The following is a 20,259-nucleotide window of genomic DNA, read 5'->3' as shown; positions in this document are numbered from 1 at the left end:
TCTCTACTCTCTCTGTTCTCTCTGGTCTCTCCTCTCTATCCTCTCCTCTCTCCTCTCTCTCCTCTCTCTCCTCTCTCTCCTCTCTCTCCTCTCTACTCACTAGTCCTTTCTCCTCTCTCTCCTCTCTCTCCTATCTCTCCTCTATATCCTCTATATCCTCTCTATCCTTTCTCCTCTCTCTCCTCTCGATCCTCTCTCCTCTCCTCTCTCTCCTCTCTCTCCTATCTCTCCTCTATATCCTCTATATCCTCTCTATCCTCTCTCTCCTCTCTCTGTTCTCTCTACTCTCTCTGTTCTCTCTGTTCTCTCTGCTCTCTCTGCTCTCCCCTCTCTATCCTCTCTCCTCTTTCTCCTCTCTATCCGCTCTCTCCTCTCTCTCCTCTCTCTCCTCTCTCTCCTCTCTCTCCTCTCTCTCCTCTGTCCTCTCTCTCATCTCTGTCCTCTCTATCATCTCTATCCTCCCTGTCCTCTCTATCCTCTCTCTCCTCTCTATCCTCTATATCCTCTTTCTCGTCTCTATCCTCCCTCTCCTCTCTGTCCTCTCTGTCCTCTCTCTCCTCTCTCTCCTCTTTCCTCTCCCTCCTCTCTCTCCTCTCTGTCCTCTCTGTCCTCTCTCTCCTCTTTCCTCTCCCTCCTCTCTCTCCTCTCTCATCTCTATCCTCTCTCTCCTCTCTATCCTCTATATCCTCTTTCTCGTCTCTATCCTCTCTCTCCTCTCTGTCCTCTCTGTCCTCTCTCTCCTCTCTCTCCTCTTTCCTCTCCCTCCTCTCTCTCCTCTATATCCTCAAAAACCTCTATATCCTCTCTATCCTCTCTCTCCTCTCTCTCCTCTCTCTGTTCTCTCTGCTCTCTCTGCTCTCTCTACTCTCTCTACTCTCTCTGGTCTCTCCTCTCTATCCTCTCTCCTCTTTCTCCTCTCTCTCCTCTCTATCCGCTCTCTCCTCTCTATCCTCTCTATCCTCTCTCTCTCCTCTCTATCCTCTCTTCTCTCTCCTCTCTATCCTCTCTATCCTCTCTCCTCACTCTCCTCTCTATCCTCTCTCTCTCCTCTCTCTCCTCTCTATCCTCTCCTCTCTCTCCTCTCTATCCTCTCCTCTCTCTCCTCTCTATCCTCTCTCTCCTCTCTCTCCTCTCCTCTCTCTCCTCTCTCTCCTCTCTATCCTCTCTATCCTCTCTCTCCTCTCTCTCCTCACTCTCCTCTCTCTCCTCTCTCTCCTCTCTCTCCTCTCTCTCCTCTCTCTCCTCTCTATCCTCTCCTCTCTCTCCTCTCTATCCTCTCTATCCTCTCTATCCTCTCTCTCCTCACTCTCCTCTCTCTCCTCTCTCTCCTCTCTATCCTCTCTCTCCTCTCTCTCCTCTCTATCCTCTCCTCTCTCTCCTCTCTATCCTCTCCTCTCTCCTCTCTATCCTCTCTCTCTTCTCTCCTCTCTATCCTCTCTCTCTCCTCTCTCTCCTCTCTATCCTCTCTATCCTCTCTCTCCTCTCTATCCTCTCTATCCTCTCTCTCCTCTCTATCCTCTTTCTCCTCTCTCTTCTCTCTCTCCTCTCTATCCTCTCTATCCTCTCTCTCCTCTCTATCCTCTCTGACACAGATACTTTTGTGCCTCAGAAATGCATCATCTTTAGCAGATGTATAAAACATCACCAGTCTCTTTGTGCTGTTGTTGTTGTTGTTGTCTTGTGGCGTGACACTACAGAAGCCACAATGCCCGGGGAACCTCACAATACAATACTTTCCTGACCTCAGTGCTGAACTCAGGAGTGTTGTTCTGTTCTGGTCAGACCTGAACACAACCCTCTGTACAACACGAGTCAGCCTGAATAGCTAAACATCTCTGCTGCAGCTAGGCTCTTTGAACGGCTCTCTTCCTCCTCTCTTCCCCCCTCTCTTCCTCCTCTCTTCCTCCTCTCTTCTCCCCTCTCTTCCTCCTCTCTTCCTCCTCTCTTCCTCCTCTCTTCCCCCCTCTCTTCCTCCTCTCTTCCCCCCTCTCTTTCTCTCCCGCCGCCTCAATTTGAATGGATATTCATGCGCATCAGGGAGGAAGCAGAAAAACACTTAATTTGCACAAATATCTGGGTGTTCTGGGGGGGAAATTAGCATGTAGCTCAGCCCAGCACAGCAGCACAGCACAGGGCTGTTCTCAGTAATCACTCTTCATTCAAAATGGCAGTGTGATGTGATCTGAGCGCATTGGGAGTTGTACGCATTTTGTCTGCCTCCGTACATACATATTTACATTGACATGGGTAGCAGTCGAGACAGTCCCCAAGCAGGTGTCCATCCAAGCAGTTGAGGCAGACAATACAGACAGCAGATAAAGGAGAGGAGGAGAGGAGACAGCCCGTCCTGTAACACAACAGATAATGATGTAGACCTACTTAGTCTGTGGATGGTGGATCTGTTGTTGTATTTAAACACCATTAAATATTCACTGTACATACAGTGTCTCTGTCTCCCTCTCTCTCCATCCGTTCATTCCCCTTCACTTCCATCTGACTTTGTTCATCTGAACTCTTCCATCCTCTTCTATGGTTCTGGTTGTTCTTTGTCCGATAACAGTAAAGGAAGGGGTGAGAGGGAGAGAACGTAGGGCTGGCACAATTACCGTGTTACCGTGTTACCGACGGTTCCGAATGAAGTGCGCCATGAAAGTGAAATACGCCAAGACTGTTTAAAATATATGTGTGACCGACCACCTCGATTCAATCTTATATAGCAACATTGAAATTGTGTTTTTTTTTTTACGCTGGATAAAAGTAGAGACTTAGAGCTACAAAATGGTATATCATACACTGCAGTTGAGGAACAATGGGAAAGTAATTCTGCTTTGAAACTTGTAACCCCACTTTTGAGAAAATGTCTCTTGAATGTTTTGACCTTGAGGCCACAATCCAAAGACTGCTCTTTGTGTGTGTGTATAGTGTGTCCGTGCATTCCAGTTTGTGTTGATTGTGTGTGTGTATAGTGTGTCCGTGCATTCCAGTTTGTGTTGATTGTGTGTGTGTATAGTGTGTCCGTGCATTCCAGTTTGTGTTGATTGTGTGTGTGGTCACACAGCTATGTTATTCTATATGTGGCGTGTACATAGTCTAGACATAGTATGTTAGCAGTGATTGTCATCGGCAGCAGTAGATCAACAGAGAGTGCTGAGTGCTGTCTGTGTGGTTTTGTGTGTTAAAGGGAAAGTTCAGGCCAAATCTATATTTGGGTTGAATTACCCTTACCTTGAGTTGTGGCTGAAGGCCCCATGCTGACAGAATCCACAATAATCCATAATTTACTCCTGCCGCTGGAGCATCGTCGAAATTCGTGAATGTGAACAACAGAAACGACTTGAGCAGGGATTTCCATCAGTAGCAGTAGATAGACAGAGAGTGCTGACTGACTGACTGACTGAGGTCTGTTCTACTTCAGCACCTTGGACAGGGCTTGGTTCACAGCCATGGCCACCTGCTGTAGTGCTGCCTGTACTGTCTTCAGCTGCTCTGAGTAGCTATTAATAAAGGTCCCATTAAACTAACACTGTGTGTGTGCGACCGTGCCTGGGTTTGTGTGTTAAAGGGAAAGTTCAGGCCAAATCTCTATATTTGGGTTGAATTACCCTTACCTTGAGTTGTGTCTGAAGGCCCCATGCTGACAGAATCCACAATAATCCATGACTTAGTTCTGTCACAGCCAGCAGTTAGCATATTAGCATCGTCAAAATTCATGAGTGTAAACAGCCGAACCGATGTTAGCAATGCTGCCTTGCAAGCCCAAACTTCCTCAAAAACACTTCAGACTAAGTTCGGTAGCGTCAATACTCGCAAAGAACATGTCCATCTTTTCTTCCCAGTGAGAATGTCGTTGCTTTTACAGTAATATCAGATTATTCCAATGCACTGATAGTTCCATCAAGCCACCGGTGAGTTTGTTCACAGCTCTGGTAATTGATCCGTATCTGATTGCCCAATGGAATACAATACGATACAATGAAATACAATACAACTGTATTGTCCATGTTACAGCAAACCACAGGAACAGATGCGGCTGTGAAACTACATGACGGAATGGTTCCAGTTTTGCGTGACAAAATTCCAGCAATTTTTTTTCAGCGTTATGCACTTTTAAAAAATCCCTGCAACCTCCACAACTACCGAACTCAGTCTGAAGTGTTTTTGAGGAAGTTTGGGCTTGCAGAGCAGCATTGCTAACATCTGTTCAGCTGTTTCTATTCATTCATTCGACAATGTTACCTCCTGGCTGTGGCAGGACTAAATAGTGAATTATTGTGGATTCTGTCACCATGGCCCTTCAGACACAACTCAAGGTAATTCAACCCAAAAATAGGCCTGAACTATACCTTTTAAGGATGTGTGCATTCCACCCCTTTAGGAATCTGAGTGATCCGACACAAAGCAGTGGCAAGGCTGTGAATGAAAGGCTAGTGGAAGAGGAGGGAGAGGAGAGGAGAGGAGAGGAGAGGAGAGGAGAGGAGAGGAGAGGAGAGGAGAGGAGAGGAGAGGAGAGGAGAGGAGAGGAGAGGAGAGGAGAGGAGAGAGGGAAGTGAGGGAGGAGGGGGGTGTACTGTAGTCAACATTCAAAAGCATGCACTTCATCTAATGAGAGAGCCAAGAGGTCAGTCTTTAACTACACACAGATAATGGCTGTCTCCTGAAACCATGGCAACAATACCTCTCCACCATCTCTCCCCCTCCTCCTTCCTACTCTCCCTCCCGTCCCCTCCTCCTCCTCCCACAGTAAAATCAATGCAGGGCTTTTTGTTAGCTTAATGGCCGCTCTGGTTTGGTCTGTCTGAATGTCCTGAACCTCCACCATGAGGTTTACATACAACATCTTCCTCCCTGCCTGCCTGCCTGCCTAACTCCCTGACTGCCTAACTCCCTGACTGCCTAACTCCCTGACTGCCTAACTCCCTGACTGCCTAACACCCTGACTGCCTAGCTCCCTGTCTGCCTAGCTCCCTGCCTGGCTTCCTAATTATCTGCCTGCCTAACTCCCTGACTGCCTAACTCCCTGACTGCCTAACTCCCTGACTGCCTAGCTCCCTGTCTGCCTAGCTCCCTGCTTGCCTAACACGCTGCCTGACTAGCTCCCTGCCTGCCTAGCTCCCTGTCTGCCTAGCTCCCTGCCTGCCTAGCTCCCTGTCTGCCTAGCTCCCTGTCTGCCTAGCTCCCTGTCTGCCTAGCTCCCTGCCTGCCTAGCTCCCTGCCTGCCTTCCTAATTATCTGCATGCCTAACTCCCTGACTGCCTAACTCCCTGACTGCCTAGCTCCCTGACTGCCTAGCTCCCTGTCTGCCTAGCTCCCTGTCTGCCTAGCTCCCTGCCTGCCTAGCTCCCTGCCTGCCTTCCTAATTCTCTGCCTGCCTAGCTCCCTGTCTGCCTAGCTCCCTGCCTGGCTTCCTAATTCTCTGCCTGCCTAGCTCCCTGCCTGCCTAACTCCCTGCCTGCCTAGCTCCCTGCCTGGCTTCCTAATTCTCTGCCTGCCTAGCTCCCTGCCTGCCTAGCTCCCTGCCTGCCTAGCTCCCTGCCTGCCTAACTCCCTGCCTGCCTAGCTCCCTGCCTGGCTTCCTAATTATCTGCCTGCCTAACTCCCTGCCTGCCTAGCTCCCTGCCTGGCTTCCTAATTATCTGCCTGCCTAACTCCCTGACTGCCTAACTCCCTGCCTGCCTAGCTCCCTGCCTGCCTAACTCCCTGCCTGCATAGCTCCCTGCCTGGCTTCCTAATTATCTGCCTGCCTAACTCCCTGACTGCCTAACTCCCTGACTGCCTAGCTCCCTGTCTGCCTAGCTCCCTGCCTGCATAGCTCCCTGCCTGCCTTCCTAATTATCTGTCTGCCTAGCTCCCTGCCTGCCTAGCTCCCTGTCTGCCTAGCTCCCTGCCTGCCTGCCTCCCTGCCTGCCTGCCTCCCTGCCTGCCTCGCTTCCTACCTGCCTCGCTTCCTACCTGCCTGCCTCTCTTCCTGCTTTGTTGCCTCTCTCTCCTAAAAAAAAGTCACATTAAGGATAATTTTCTTCAGCCATTATTGACGTAAAAGAGACTTGTGAAATTGACAAACGGGGTAGCAACACTCATCATAAATGGCAGACAGATTTGTCTGTCTGTCAGTGTTTGCGACGGATAGAGATAGAGACAGAGGGAGAGACCGAGAGAGAGAAAGGGAAAGGTGGAGTGAGAGGTGAGAAGAGAACAGAGCGAGAGAAAGAGAGACGGGGTGGGAAAACTAGCCATCAGAATGATGGCGACGTCTCGGTTGTGGTTTCTATGAGTCAGCATGTGGTTAATAGGCAGGGGGGCGTATGATACATTGTGCTGACCCTTGCACTCCTTGGTTGGTTGTCAGTGTGTGAGACTAGCATAATGAGATGCTAGAGACATCTTACTGGCCCTTACGTTTCCTTAGATCACCTCTGTTGTTCTATTCTACAGGGTTCTCTCTATGGCTTGGCTCCACACTCAACATAATGGGCAACCTGTTACGGAACCGGTTATCACCATTAGATGGTTTAGGCGCCAGGCAATCAGAAATGAATTAAGTGTTGAGGGATACACTGAGTGTACAAAACATTAAGAACATCTTCCTAATATTGAGTTGTACCCCACACCTTTTGCCCTCAGAACAGTCTCAGTTCGTCGGGACATGGACTCTACAAGGTGTCGAAAGCGTTCCACAGGGATGCTGGCCCGTGTTGACTTCAATTCTTTCAACAGTTGTGTCAAGTTGTCTAGATGTCCTTTAGGTGGTGGACCGTTCTTGATACACACGGGAAACTGTTGAGCGTGAAAACCCCAGCAGCGTTGCAGTTCTTGACACAAACCGGTGTGCCTGGCACTTAACTCTTTTGTCTTGCCCATTAACCCTCTGCATGGCACACATACACAATCCAGGTCTCAATTGTCTCAAGGCTTCAAAATCCTTCCTCTACACTGATTGAAGAGGATTTAACAGGGGACAGTCAGTTTCACCTGGATTCACCTTCCCAGTCTACGTCATAGTTTTGTATAGTCAGTGTATAAGTGGGTTTTCTCCTATACATTTACACCAATCATTAACCCTTTATTAACTCTTATCTTTCCTTCGCTCTCCCCCCCACTCTTCTGTCCGTGTATCCAGGTGTTCTCAGAAGGATCGTTGTGAGCGTGCTGATGAGCCGTACCGTTTCGCGGCCGCTCTCTCCCAGTGTGTGAAGGCCACCGTGTACCCAGATAGCATCGCAGTGTCAGATCCCAGCATGCCGGTGAGTCTACACACACACACACACACACAAAATCTCAACACACCACACTACCCCAACACACCGTCAACATCCAACTGGAGCTGGTAGGTAGGCATTATCTGAAACCAGGTTTTTACAGAGACGGAGCTACCTTCCAGTCTATTCCACAGTAACAGTGTATTTGTAGATGAACACAGATGAATAAACATCGTCCTCTGTGTCTCATAAGTGCACTATGTTTGTGTAAGTGTGAACATATGCTTCCCCTGCGTCCAACATTTTGGTGTGTGTGGGTGTGAACGTTTTTTTCCTTCCAGCAGAGTACAGAGTCGTATAGTAATTCAGCATGGGCACGGTGAAACAGACAAGCAGGGCATCCGTAAGAGCCGCTATTGTCTCATTTTTTATTCAGCTCAGGAATGCACACACTCACCCACTCTTACGGTGTGCTCTACTTGGAATGTCTGCGCACGGGAGTACACACGCCAGTCCCTCCTGGCGAATGTCTCTGAACTGTCTTTGAGCTTTTGAATGTGTACTCTGCGTATCCCTGTTCATATTCCCAGCAGCGCTACAAAGAACCCTGCATCTTGTCCCTGCTTCAGTATTGTCCATGTTGCGTACTGATATACACTGTTCAGGAATTAACTACCGCTGGAACAAAGGTGAGCCATCATAGTGCTACATCTAACATGGGTGACCGTGGCTGTAGTTTGACCTGTACCAGTGATGACCCGTAGCCACCATGTCACCTATAACCAATAACAGAGGTGACCGATTGCTTTGTATGCTCTTTCGTTTTGTCTTTTGCAAACGGAAATGTTCCTTCCTTTCCTCTCTGACAACATGACAGCAACAGGGTCACCTCCATTGTCTAACGCCAGGTAGGGCGACGATGCCACCTGTACTGTTTAGGGACGAGCGTTGCGTAGGAGTGACGCCACCTGTCGGAAGATAATGGGTCACCTCAGCTCTGAGCATTCCGCTGTGGCAGGAAGCTATCGCCATGACAACAAATCCTCCCTGGCGACAGCTTGGTGAAGCAGCAGGGGGAAAATGAAATTACCTTTATTAAAAACACTGCCACCAATTAGGCCAGACATTACAGACTCTGGCACAAAGATACCCACTGTATCACCGCTGTCTCGGAGAGAGCGGGAGACAGGAGAGAAGAGAAAACAGCAAGACGAAAAACAGACTTAAAACAAACAAGGCTCACAATAGAAACCTGCCAGTGTCTCTGTGTAGTGCGTGTGTGTATACGTGTCTGTGTGTGTATGTACGTGTGTGTACGTACGTGCACATGCGTGTGTGTGTATACGTGTCTGTGTGTGCGTGTGTGTGTATGTACGTGCACATGCGCGTGTGTGTATACGTGTCTGTGTGTCTGTGTGTGTGTGTGTGTGTATGTACGTGCACATGCGTGTGTATACGTGTCTGTGTGCGTGTGTGTGTATGTACGTGCACATGCGCGTGTGTGTATACGTGTCTGTGTGTCTGTGTGTGTGTGTGTATGTACATGCACATGTGTGTGTGTGTGTGTATACGTGTCTGTGTGTGCGTGTGTGTATACGTGTCTGTGTGTGCGTGTGTGTGTATGTACGTGCACATGCGTGTGTGTGTGTATACGTGTCTGTGTGTGCGTGTGTGTGTATGTACGTGCACATGCGTGTGTGTGTGTATACGTGTCTGTGTGTGCGTGTGTGTGTATGTACGTGCACATGCGTGTGTGTGTGTATACGTGTCTGTGTGTGCGTGTGTGTGTATGTACGTGCACATGCGTGTGTGTGTGTGTATACGTGTCTGTGTGTGCGTGTGTGTGTGTGTGTGTGTGTGTATACGTGTCTGTGTGTCTGTGTGTGTGTATGTACGTGCACATGCGTGTGTGTGTATACGTGTCTGTGTGTCTGTGTGTGTGTATGTACGTGCACATACGTGTGTGTGTATACGTGTCTGTGTGTGTGTGTGTGTGTATACGTGTCTGTGTGTCTGTGTGTGTGTATGTACGTGCACATGCGTGTGTGTATACGTGTCTGTGTGTGTGTATGTACGTGCACATGCGTGTGTGTGTATACGTGTCTGTGTGTGTGTATATACGTGCACATGCGTGTGTATGCGCGTAGGTTTGGGAATTGCCAGGGACCTCACGATACGATATTATGACAATACTTAGGTGCCGATATGACAGATATTGCTATTCTCACAATTCCAAATGTATTATGATTCAATACTGTGATTTTATTGCGATTCAATGTTCCAAACGTATTGCTCACCATATGTCTGCTGCAGAGGGACAAGAGAGAGTTTTGATCAGTCCTGAAAACAAATTATCTCCCTATTTAAAAAGAAGATGGAGAACAAGCTATGAAGGAAAAATACTGGAGTTTTGGTGCAGCTACAGCCAACATGCGATATTGTCAAAACGATACAAGGTCACATAGGAAGAAACCACATTTCACAGGTCACATAGAAAGAAACCACACTTCACAGGCCACATAGGAAGAAACCACACTTCACAGGTCACACAGGAAGAAACCACATTTCACAAATCACATAGGAAGAAACCACACTTCACAGGCCACATAGGAAGAAACCACACTTCACAGGTCACACAGGAACAAACCACACTTCACAGGCCACATAGGAAGAAACCACACTTCACAGGTCACATAGGAAGAAAGCACACTTCACAGGCCACATAGGAAGAAGCCACACTTCACAGGTCACATAGGAAGAAACCACAGTTCACAGGTCACATAGGAAGAAACCACAGTTCACAGGTCACATAGGAAGAAGCCACACTTCACAGGCCACATAAGAAGAAACCACACTTCACAGGCCACATAGGAAGAAACCACACTTCACAGGTCACATAGGAAGAAACCACACTTCACAGGCCACATAGGAAGAAACCACACTTCACAGGCCACATAGGAAGAAACCACACTTCACAGGCCACATAGGAAGAAACCACACTTCACAGGTCACATAGGAAGAAACCACACTTCACAGGCCACATAGGAAGAAACCACATTTCACAGGTCACATAGAAAACAGGTGATGTAGCATTCTAAAAACACACTGTCACTAATTTTTAAAAGCTACTTTGTCCCATAGGGCCACCGTACCAGAGCAATGCAAAAGGTGATGTTACGTTGTGGTAGTTGGTTGAGTTGTATTTCACTACAGTAGCACATAGTGGGTGAAACACTATTTAATAACCAGACGTAGCACATGATAGAGGGAAGTCATTGTTTTACAGGGAAATTGGGAAAATGGCCACTTCACACATTCAATTTGTGTTTTTGTCTTCCTCTTCAGTTCATAGGAACACACAGATACATGAAACACAAGCAAACTCACACACACACACACACACACACACACACACACACACACACACACACACACACACACACACACACACACACACACACACACACACACACACACACACACACACACACACACACAGAGAGAGAGAAAGGCGTTTGAAGTCATTCTCTAGAGAGCGGTGTGACACAGAGGCTAGAGAAAGCGCCTCAGCTGCTCAGCCTATAAATAAATGTATTCTGCACACCGGGGTGTGTGATCCGCTCTCCAGCCAGTGAAGTGAGGGAGCCTGGGTAATTATCAGCGTGACATTTCAGAGGCATGTTCTATTAGCTGTTATTTTGGGCTGTTGCCGTTTGAAGTTTCCCTTTGTTTTATCTGCCTGGCGCTAAACACCACAGGGCTACAGGGACCGGGAGGGAGAGAGGGAAGGAGAGACAGAGAGAGAGAACGATAGAGAGAGAGAGAGAGAGAGACAGACAGAGGGAGAGAGAGAAAGAGAGAGGGAGAGAGAGAGAGAGAGAGGGGGAGAGAGAAAGAGAGAGACAGAGCGACAGACAGAGAGAGAGACAGACAGAGAGAAACAGAGAGAGAGAGAGAGACAGACAGAGAGAGAAACAGAGAGACAGAGAGAGAGAGAGAGACAGACAGAGAGGGAAACAGAGAGAAAGAGAGAGAGACAGACAGAGAGAGAGAGACAGACAGACAGAGAGACAGACAGAGACAGACAGAGACAGACAGAGAGAGAAACAGAGAGAGAGAGAGGCAGACAGAGAGAGGGAGAGAGAAAGAGAGACAGACAGAGAGAGAGAGACAGACAGAGAGACAGACATAGAGAGAGACAGAGACAGAGAGAGACAGACAGAGAGAAACAGAGAGAGAGAGAAAGAGAGAGAGAGACAGACAGAGAGAGAAACAGAGAGACAGAGAGAGAGAGAGACAGACAGAGAGGGAAACAGAGAGACAGAGAGAGAGAGACAGAGAGAGACACAGAGAGAGAGACAGAGACAGAGAGAGACAGACAGAGAGAGAAACAGAGAGAGAGAGAAACAGAGAGAGAGAGAGACAGACAGAGAGAGAAACAGAGAGAGAGAGAAACAGAGACAGAGAGAGACAGACAGAGAGAGAAACAGAGAGAGAGAGAAACAGAGACAGAGAGAGACAGACAGAGAGAGAAACAGAGAGAGAGAGAAACAGAGACAGAGAGAGACAGACAGAGAGAGAAACAGAGAGAGACAGCAGAACAGCACAACTACATAGTTTAAGACACACTGCTGGCTAAGACAGGGAGGCAGGGCTGGAGTAAAAGACATGGATGAACCTCGTAGGACCACTCCTGCTGCCTTTCCTTTGACTTTATGGTGCTTCTCTCTCTTACGCACTCAATTACAAAAAAAACATGAAGGGATCTATATTTCTATTCAATGTCTTGTTGTCAACATCTACTATCCTACCACATGAATTAGCTTACACATACACACACACACACACACACACACACACACACACACACACACACACACACACACACACACACACACACACACACACACACACACACACACACACACACACACACACACACACATACCTAGTGATGGGGGGAAAATTGATACAGTTACATATCGGGATGAACTGTGGTTTCGTCCTATGTGACCTGTGAACTGTGGTTTCTTCCTATGTGGCCTGTGAAGTGTGGTTTCTTCCTATGTGGCCTGTGAAGTGTGGTTTCTTTCTATGTGACCTGTGAAATGTGGTTTCTTCCTATGTGACCTGTGAACTGTGGTTTCTTCCTATGTGGCCTGTGAAGTGTGGCTTCTTCCTATGTGGCCTGTGAAGTGTGGTTTCTTCCTATGTGACCTGTGAAGTGTGGTTTCTTCCTATGTGGCCTGTGAAGTGTGGCTTCTTCCTATGTGACCTGTGAAATGTGGCTTCTTCCTATGTGGCCTGTGAAGTGTGGTTTCTTCCTATGTCTAATGTGTGTTTTCTCTCTCTGAATAGTTGCTGGTGAAGGTGTCTGATGTCCCCGACCTCTCGGCTGGGATCACCTGTTCCTTTGGCAACCTGACAGAGGTAGAGGGACAGGTCAGCGGTAACCAGATCCTCTGTGTGTCGCCCGCTGCTAAGGATGTTCCTCTCATCCCCGCCGACCAAGGTAGAAACACGCACACACATACAGTTGAAGTCGTAGGTTTACATACACTTAGGTTGGAGTCATTAAAACTTGTTTCTCAACCACTCCACAAATGTCTTGTGAACAAACTATAGTTTTGGCAAGTCGGTTAGGACATCTACTTTGTGCATGACACAAGTCATTTTTCCAACAATTGTTTACAGACAGATTTTTTCACTTATAATTCACTGCATCACAATTCCAGTGGGTCAGAAGTTTACATACACTAAGTTGACTGTGCCTTTTAAACAGCTTGGAAAATTCCAGAAAATGATGTCATGGCTTTAGAAACTTCTGATAGGCTAATTGACATCATTTGAGTAAATTGGAGGTGTACCTGTGGATGTATTTCAAGGCCTACGTTGAAACTCAGTGCCTCTTTGCTTGACATCATGGGAAAATCAAAAGAAATCAGCCAAGACCTCAGAAAAAACAATTGTAGACCTCCACAAGTCTGGTTCATCCTTGGGAGCAATTTCCAAACGCCTGAAGGTACCATGTTCACCTGTACCAACAATAGTATGCAAGTATCAACACCATGGGACCACGCAGCTGTCATACCGCTCAGGAAGGAGACGCGTTCTGTTTCCTCCAGATGAACGTACTTTGGTGCGAAAAGTGCAAATCAATCCCAGAACAACAGCAAAGGACCTTGTGAAGATGCTGGAGGAAACCGGTACAAAAGTATCTATATCCATAGTAAAATGAGTCCTATATCGACATAACCTGAAAGGCCGCTCAGCAAGGAAGAAGCTACTGCTCCAAAACTGCCATAAAAAAAGCCAGACTACGGTTTGCAACTGCACATGGGGACAAAGATTGTACTTTTTGGAGAAATGTCCTCTGGTCTGATGAAACAAAAATAGAACAGTTTGGTCATAATGACCATCGTTATGTTTGGAGGAAAAAGGGGGAGGCTTGCAAGCCATAGAACACCATCCCAACCGTGAAGCGCGGGGGTGGCAGCATCATTTTGTGGGGGTGCTTTGCTGCAGGAGGGTCTGGTGCACTTCACAAAATAGATGGCATCATGAGAAGGAAAATTATGTGGATATATTGAAGCAACATCTCAAGACATCAGTCAGGAAGTTAAAGCTTGGTCACAAATTGGTCTTCCAAATGGACAATGACCCCAAGCATACTTCCAAAGTTATGGCAAAATGGCTTAAGGACAATAAAGTCAAGGTATTGGAGTGGCCATCACAAAGCCCTGACCTCAATCCTATAGAAAATTTGTGGGCAGCACTGAAAAAGCGTGTGCAAGCAAGGAGGCCTACAAAACTGACTCAGTTACACCAGCTCTGTCAGGAGGAATGGGCCAAAATTCCCCCAACTTATTGTGGGAAGTTTGTGGAAGGCTACCCGAAACGTTTGACCCAAGTTAAACAATTTAAAGGCAATGCTACCAAATACTAATTGAGTGTATGTAAACTTCTGACCCACTGGGAATGTGATGAAATAAATAAAAGCTGAAATAAATCATTCTCTCTACTATTATTCTGACTTTTCACATTCTTAAAATGAAGTGGTGATCCTGACTAACCTAAAACAGGGAATTTTTACTCGGATTAAATGTCAGGAATTGTGAAAAACGGAGTTTAAATGCATTTGGCCAAGGTGTATGTAAACTTCCAACTTCAACTGTATATACACACACACACCTTATGTATCTGGCAAGGATCCCTAATCACAATCGTCAACACAATCGTCACAATTTCATAGTAGATTAAACTCAAGGTGATAGTTGGATTGGAGCCAAACATTTATACACAGGGCAGCAGCTGGTTTTACAACCGCTGTTTGAGTTCTTTTTTCACTTTATCTCTCTGCTATTTATAAGCTCCTGTAGGTTTGTGTGTTAACGAGATGTTCGATGTTCCCTCTTTCCATCTCCACTCTGTTAACGACACACACATTGATCTCCCCTCATTAATCCCACATCTGGTCACTTCATTGATCCAAACCACCACGTGGGTGGCGCTCCAGGCTGGCAGCATAACAAGCTCCCCCTGCCCCCAGACCAGTCTTCCTGCTGGGCAGTGTGCTCCAATGGGCCCTGGGCCCATTAAGGAACCTGGAGGCTGGAGGACCAGGGACCAAGGCCTGTGGCCAGATAGAGCCGCCCAGATTACTGTCCTCACATGAGGCTAACACACAGCACTGAAGCCAATTAGCACTGTGGAGGTGGAGGTAGGATAGACTGGGTCCTCGTAGGACTATGATGATGATGGGGAGGGAGAAAACAAGGAGTAGCTTAAGGATGGTGAGTTAGTAACGTGTTGGAACAAGATGATGTCCCTTTCCAAGATATGTATATATTTTTTTTTCAGTCTGCTTGAGATGGTGTGCCCAGGTTTTGTGAGCGCCTAAATATTTGATATATCCATATCTGGACGATCATTCATGTATAACGTGACATTAATGTGTGACATCATAGGTGATCACACACATACAATCACTATTTGCCACAGCACACACTATTTGCCTGTCACAAAGACTGTGCGTGTGTGTGTGCGTGTGCGTGTGCGTGTGCGTGTGCGTGTGCGTGTGCGTGTGCGTGTGTGTGTGTGTGTGTGTGTGTGTGTGTGTGTGTGTGTGTGCGTGTGTGTGTGTGTGTGTGTGTGTGTGTGTTGTCGCTGTAATCCCACCTCTGAGAGTAAATGGCAGCCATGTTTACCCGGCAGTCCCCTAGTCGGTGGTGCTCGATGGGGGCTAAAATTTCTCTCCCCTAATAAATGTCTAATCTCCTCACAATCCCCCCTCACACACACATACACATTAGGGCTGGGCGAAGTGGACAAAATATAATATCACAATATTTGTCAATTTTTTTTTGAGTATTTTATGTTTTTGAATAATAAAAGTTCTAAATATTTATTTTATTAAATAAATACAAATAAGTGATTTCAATTTCTCAGTGTATACTGTTCAATCGGACTCCAAACAAAACAAAAATTCAGCATTTTCATCAATTTCTGCATTTCCTGCACTTTTATTATCATTTCCACACTGTGCAATGCAACATGATATGGGTAAAAACATCTAGGCCCAGTTAACTGGTGAACTGTTGGAATCATGGAAATATACGGATTATTCTATTTCAATAGTTGTAATATAATGGGCAGCAGCTAGAATACATTGTTGTTTGACATGACAATGAATTAATAAACCAGGGAGGAATTATTGACAGGGTAGGAACCAAAGTGTTGGTCAGTGTTTCAAGGTGACCCTAATTAGATGTTATATGACATGTTTTCTGACTTCATGTAGATAGTTAGCCAGCCAACATATTCATGCTTTGCCTATTCCTCTCTGATAAGATACCCCTGCACAAACATGCTTATCTAGGCCTACATCAGCACTGGTACCAGGCAGTATTAGCTAACTAGCTACATTTGCTCTGACTCTTAATACATTTAGCCAGCTAACTAGCAATTAGCAGCTAACACAAATTATTTTAGCAACACCTTGCAAAGAAAAGACAAACCAGCAAACAGTAGTTTGCAGACAGTAAGATACACAAACGAATAGTGTAATTATGGAACACTTGTGAAAAGCAGCATGTCACCAACATTGTTGCGTTCATCTGACCATGCAGAATGAATGGCAAGAAAGTGCTGGTGACTCCATGGTCCAACAACTGCTCTCTCTTTGAGTGACAGGGGGCAGGGCTTGGTGTGGTTAGCGGCCTGCAGCAGCTATAAAACTATAAAAACTGACATTATACGCGCCAGAGTTGCGTATCACATTTAATGAAACCAAACGTAGAAATACCGTTATAGAAGGTAAAGTAAAAACTCAAACCGGTCCGTGCATCAATACCGGTATATAGTAAAATAAGTTATACCACCCAGACCTAATACACATACACATGCATACATCCCTGACCCTCATCAGCCATGGACAGGCTGCCTGCCTGCTTGCCTAACAGGGGATAGATTATTGAACATTGATCATGTGCAGAAGTAATGACTGCGAAAGAAGGCGGGAGGGGATGAGGAGGGTGAAGGAGAGGTGGGCGAGGCAGTGGAGGAGCTGGGGAAGGGAGGAAGGAGAGAGGGAAAAAGGAAGACATCTTATCTGCCTGATATGGAAACTAAATGGCAGACACAGGATCAGGAACAGCAGAACTCAGAGAGGAGACTTTCTGTGTGCTTGCAGTTGCCAAATAGATTCTGTAACGCAAAGCTGAAATGCAGGGCTGAGATGTGTAGTGTAGTGTACAGTCTGGTGTGTGGGAAAGCAAAAATGCATCTCCCCAGCAGGTGCAATGAGAGAGAAGAGTGTATGTAGGGCCATTGAAACCTCCCACACAAACCATCTGAGCCCAAACCTGAGCCTGCTTTCTGCTTTAAACATCACATCTCTGCTGTTCTCTCACTGGGAGAGAGGTTGTACAGGCAGGCTCTATGCTGGTGTAGATGTACAGATGTAGGATCTTAATTTGACCCAGTTTGATAAAGCATGAAAATAATCCTGCAGCAACAGGAAATGTGAATTATTATGTGGATTATAATTAATGGACATTTTTGTACGGGTTGATACATTTTTCAATAGGGGAAATCTGAAAGTCTGAAATTTCAAAGTGGAAATTACAAATTTTAGAAGCCTTTTTAAAACTCAAAAGACACTATAAGTTTGCATTTCCTGCTGTGTAGGAAAATTCTCAGCAACAAAAGAGTGATCAAATTAAGATTCTACATCTGAACCAGACACTCACCAGACACTCACCATCAACCAAAACAAATGCAATAACAAGGCAGCATTCTTCATAACACAGAGATTTGCTATTGCCTTTATAGTAGAATAACTATGAGTATGTTGTTCAGATTACCACACACTGCCAAATCACTGCAGTCACAGATGGTACTTTCCTATGATGCTAGTAATGGAGAGACTAAGAGATAATATACTGTGTGTTGGTGTTGTTGGACTCGGACTGTGGGATGAGATGAGTGTTTGTGTGGGATGAGTGGCCAGCCGGATGGGTCAGCTTGGTCCTCAGCAGGTACCTGGTAGCCAGTCAGACCCACATGTCCCAGAGCAGAGACTGGCACCAGGTACCCACCGGGACTAGCCAAACTGGGCAGTGGCCACACCGGCACTGTCTGCAGCCCGCTACCTTCGCTCTGGGCCCCTTCCAGACCGCCGATGGACTGAGAAGGTGAACAGGGGACGGACAGAAGGACAGACTGAAAGAAGGATTGGTAAAAAGAAGGGATAGAAACTGGGGGAAAGAAGGATAAACTACTGGAGGGGAAGGAAGAAACCTGAGGGATAGAGAGACTGCTAGAGAAAGAGGGGGGTTGTGCTCTTGACAATGAAAAGGTAGAGAGACTTCTACAAGAAAAAGATGGGGGTGAGTTAGTGTGTGTTTCTCCACTTGTTGGTTAGGGGCTCGTAAGTAATCATTTCACTGTACGGTCTACACCTGTTGTATTAGGCGCATGTGACTAATACAATCTGATTTAATTTGTATTCTAAAACAGGTTGCATTGAATCCAGGAAGTTGGTACATGCTGCTACACATTATAGTGTGTAATTTGTGTAAGTGCTTCCTTCATTCATTGTTCTCTCTCGATATCTCTCTCTCTCCCCCTCCTTTTTCTCTATCTTGCTCGCTCTCTAGACTGGTCAGGTGTAGAGTTAAGGCTGAACTCTAAGGAGACTGGCCAGATGGTCATCAGCACAGAGGTCAAGTTCTACAACTGCAGTGTCCACCAACTGTGAGTATCCTTCCTTTTCTCCTCCCCCTGCATTCCTGGGCCAGTGTTCACTACTGATCTAGGATCAGCTCAGATTCCCCTTTAGATCATTATGAATAAGATTAAATGGACAGGGGGGTCCTTATCCTAGATCAGTATTTGTGAATACCGGCCCTGGAGTCCTGCAGTCCCGGAGCACCCTACTGAATCAATACTGTGCGAATATGTCAGTGTCCCTACTTCCTAACCTTGCCTGCCCTCAGTCTGAGCCTCGTAACCCTAAAATAGCCCCTGTGATGTCTAATGCAATCTGATCTAAACTGTTCCCCCCCTTGAGCTCTACAACGGAAACCTCTGGCAATTGCCATAATGAATCCTGGATCTCTGCCATGTAGAAACACTGCTTATTGTAGGCTGTTAGTCTGACACTGGCTCTGTTGGATGTCATGGGCCTCTGTTTTGTTTTGAAAGGCCTCTCCCCTGCCCTCCACCCTCTCCTCCTCTCTAGTGTCAGTGTCTGACTGTGTCCTCGTGTCTGTAGTCTGAGGAGCCTGTCTGAGTGGAACACAAAGTCACAGTGTACACTATTAAGAGCTGCCACGTCTACTCAGGTAATCAGGGAGTAATCAGGGAGCATAGCTCGTACTTGCTCAAGTTTAGAAGGCTGACATAACACACACACCAACCTGGTCTCAGATTATTAAGTATTATTCTATACGCATGGTATGTATTCATTTGTGGATGTCCATCACCCATTTCGTATGATATATTACGAATTACAATTTGTATTATATGTTATTGGCAAAACGTACAATATGTTACAAATTTGAAAAATAAATGATATGTTACAAATTCTAGCTAGGTGGCTAACGTTAGCTAGGCTAGCAGTTAGGGTTAATGTTAGGGTTAAGTTGAGGAGTTAGGTTAAAGGGTTAACCCTTTAACCTAACTCCTCAACTTAACCCCTGTAACCTAACTCCTCAACTTAACCCTAACCTTAAGGTTAGGGTTATGGAATGGGTTAGCTAAAAGGTTTAAGATTAGGGTTAAATTTAGGATTTAGGTTAAAAGGATAAGTATTTACGATTACTATGTTTTGTCTAGTCTATGAGACCACGCTCATAGACTGATACACAAATGCACACACATACAGACACACACACTGCTATGTCGGCGGTTGAATCAGCCTCATTCTTCTGAATTAGAGTGTGCTTGCCAGGGATCCCTCCCATGCTTTTGCACTGGTGAATATTTCAGCATAAGTATGCATCATTTATCCAGCCTCGTTGCAGGGAAGGATAAGAAAATAGAAGCATAGCCCAATGAGACTTTACCTCCCTCCAACAATGAATTCCTCAATATACTGTACAGTAAGACTATCAGGAGGGAACAATTACTGTACCAGTCATAGGGTTAGTCCAAAATGGCACCCTATTTGCGGGCCCTGGTCAAAAGTAGTGCACTATATAGACAATAGGATGCCATTTCAGATAGTCATAGAGACCTGGACTTCCTGTCTATGGGATCCAAACAGAAGAGAGTCAGAAAATGTTACAACCATTTCAATCAACATCACTGTAATGCAACCCTTAGGGGACAGAGTTCGCTTCCTGAAGCTCTACACCCTAACCTGCTGACAACTACACTCTAATGTCCCCTTCCTCGCTTCCTGAAGCTCTACACCCTAACCTGCTGACAACTACACTCTAATGTCCCCTTCCTCGCTTCCTGAGCTCTACACCCTAACCTGCTGACAACTACACTCTAATGTCCCCTTCCTCGCTTCCTGAGCTCTACACCCTAACCTGCTGACAACTACAGTCTAATG

The 20,259-nt window shown here is 46.3% G+C and overlaps 1 protein-coding gene across 4 annotated transcripts in view; it reads left to right on the top strand.

Moving 5' to 3' along the window:
- The window catches only part of LOC120060669 (plexin-A2-like), a 265,104-nt gene that overhangs the window by 151,891 nt on the left and 92,954 nt on the right, over positions 1-20,259 (top strand). Inside the window, exons 5-8 of one of the 4 annotated variants that reach the window (XM_039010063.1) lie at positions 7,118-7,241; positions 12,555-12,708; positions 16,718-16,729; positions 18,365-18,452. In XM_039010063.1, coding sequence (XP_038865991.1) covers positions 7,118-7,241; positions 12,555-12,708; positions 16,718-16,729; positions 18,365-18,452 — 378 coding nt within the window. Of the gene's footprint in view, positions 1-7,117; positions 7,242-12,554; positions 12,738-16,717; positions 16,730-18,355; positions 18,453-20,259 lie in introns of all 4 variants that reach the window. The other 3 variants (XM_039010062.1, XM_039010061.1, XM_039010065.1) reach the window with 3 other exon arrangements.

The sequence above is a fragment of the Salvelinus namaycush genome, chromosome 16 (genome assembly GCF_016432855.1).
Source record: "Salvelinus namaycush isolate Seneca chromosome 16, SaNama_1.0, whole genome shotgun sequence".
NCBI lineage: Eukaryota > Metazoa > Chordata > Actinopteri > Salmoniformes > Salmonidae > Salvelinus > Salvelinus namaycush.
This window is presented reverse-complemented; position numbering and strand designations above follow the sequence as displayed.